Source organism: Myotis davidii, unplaced genomic scaffold (genome assembly GCF_000327345.1).
Source record: "Myotis davidii unplaced genomic scaffold, ASM32734v1 scaffold2325, whole genome shotgun sequence".
NCBI classification, from domain to species: domain Eukaryota; kingdom Metazoa; phylum Chordata; class Mammalia; order Chiroptera; family Vespertilionidae; genus Myotis; species Myotis davidii.
In genome coordinates this window covers 213,041-213,855 of record NW_006295913.1, presented here as the reverse complement: position 1 = coordinate 213,855, position 815 = coordinate 213,041, and the positions used below count along the sequence as shown (strand labels likewise).

General features: G+C 30.3%; 1 protein-coding gene across 2 annotated transcripts in view; it reads left to right on the top strand.

Moving 5' to 3' along the window:
• Positions 1 to 815, top strand: part of UEVLD (UEV and lactate/malate dehyrogenase domains) — a 29,145-nt gene that overhangs the window by 7,174 nt on the left and 21,156 nt on the right. For both annotated transcript variants that reach the window (XM_006770888.2, XM_015568577.1), the window contains one exon: positions 436 to 571. In XM_006770888.2, the coding sequence (XP_006770951.1) occupies positions 436 to 571 (136 nt within the window). The remainder of the gene's footprint in view (positions 1 to 435; positions 572 to 815) is intronic.

Below are 815 nucleotides of genomic sequence, written 5' to 3'. Positions count from 1 at the left end.
AAAGAGACCAAGAAAGCAAATGTGATACAATTTTAGTGATCTGGGAGAAAAGCACATGGAAATTCTTTTACTGTTTTTGCAATTTTTCTTGGTTTGCAAATGTTTCAAAGTAAAAATTTAAACAAAAACAGCTCCCAAACATACTCTGCTCATAAGCACATTCATGTTATACCCTATATTTTGGAGATGTGGATTTAGCATTTCTCCCTTCATTTTTCAGTTAAAAGAATTAAGTACTTTTTCAGTGAAAAGTATTAAAATAACTGAAGGTAAAAGTAATGAAACGGTTGAAGGTATAATTTCTATAGTAGTGTTCAAAAATGAGAACATCATACAATAGTTTGTTTTGGCTGACTATAACAATGTATAGATTAACAAGATAATACTCATTAGCAAAATTTTTACATAACTCTTCCCTTTGTGTATATTCTGCAGCCTAAATCTGTTGTTGTAGGATTAATTAAAGAAATGATTGCCAAGTTTCAAGAGGAACTTCCCCTGTATTCTCTATCATCATCTGATGAGGCACGGCAGGTGGATTTGCTAGCCTATATTGCAAAAATCACTGAAGGTTTGTATTTTTATTATTCAGAGAGTTATAAGTTTATAATTTCTCACTGATAGCCTTTACTCTCTGCTACTTTATTTTTATAAATAAATACATGCATATGTACATATATACACACGCATATATACACACACAAGTCTGTATTGAATTAAAAATTCCTGTACATATATCATAGGGTAAGTATTACCTACTATAGTTCCAATTACCTAACTATACAGTTCTAAGGAATATGCTCTCTTAAAATGTA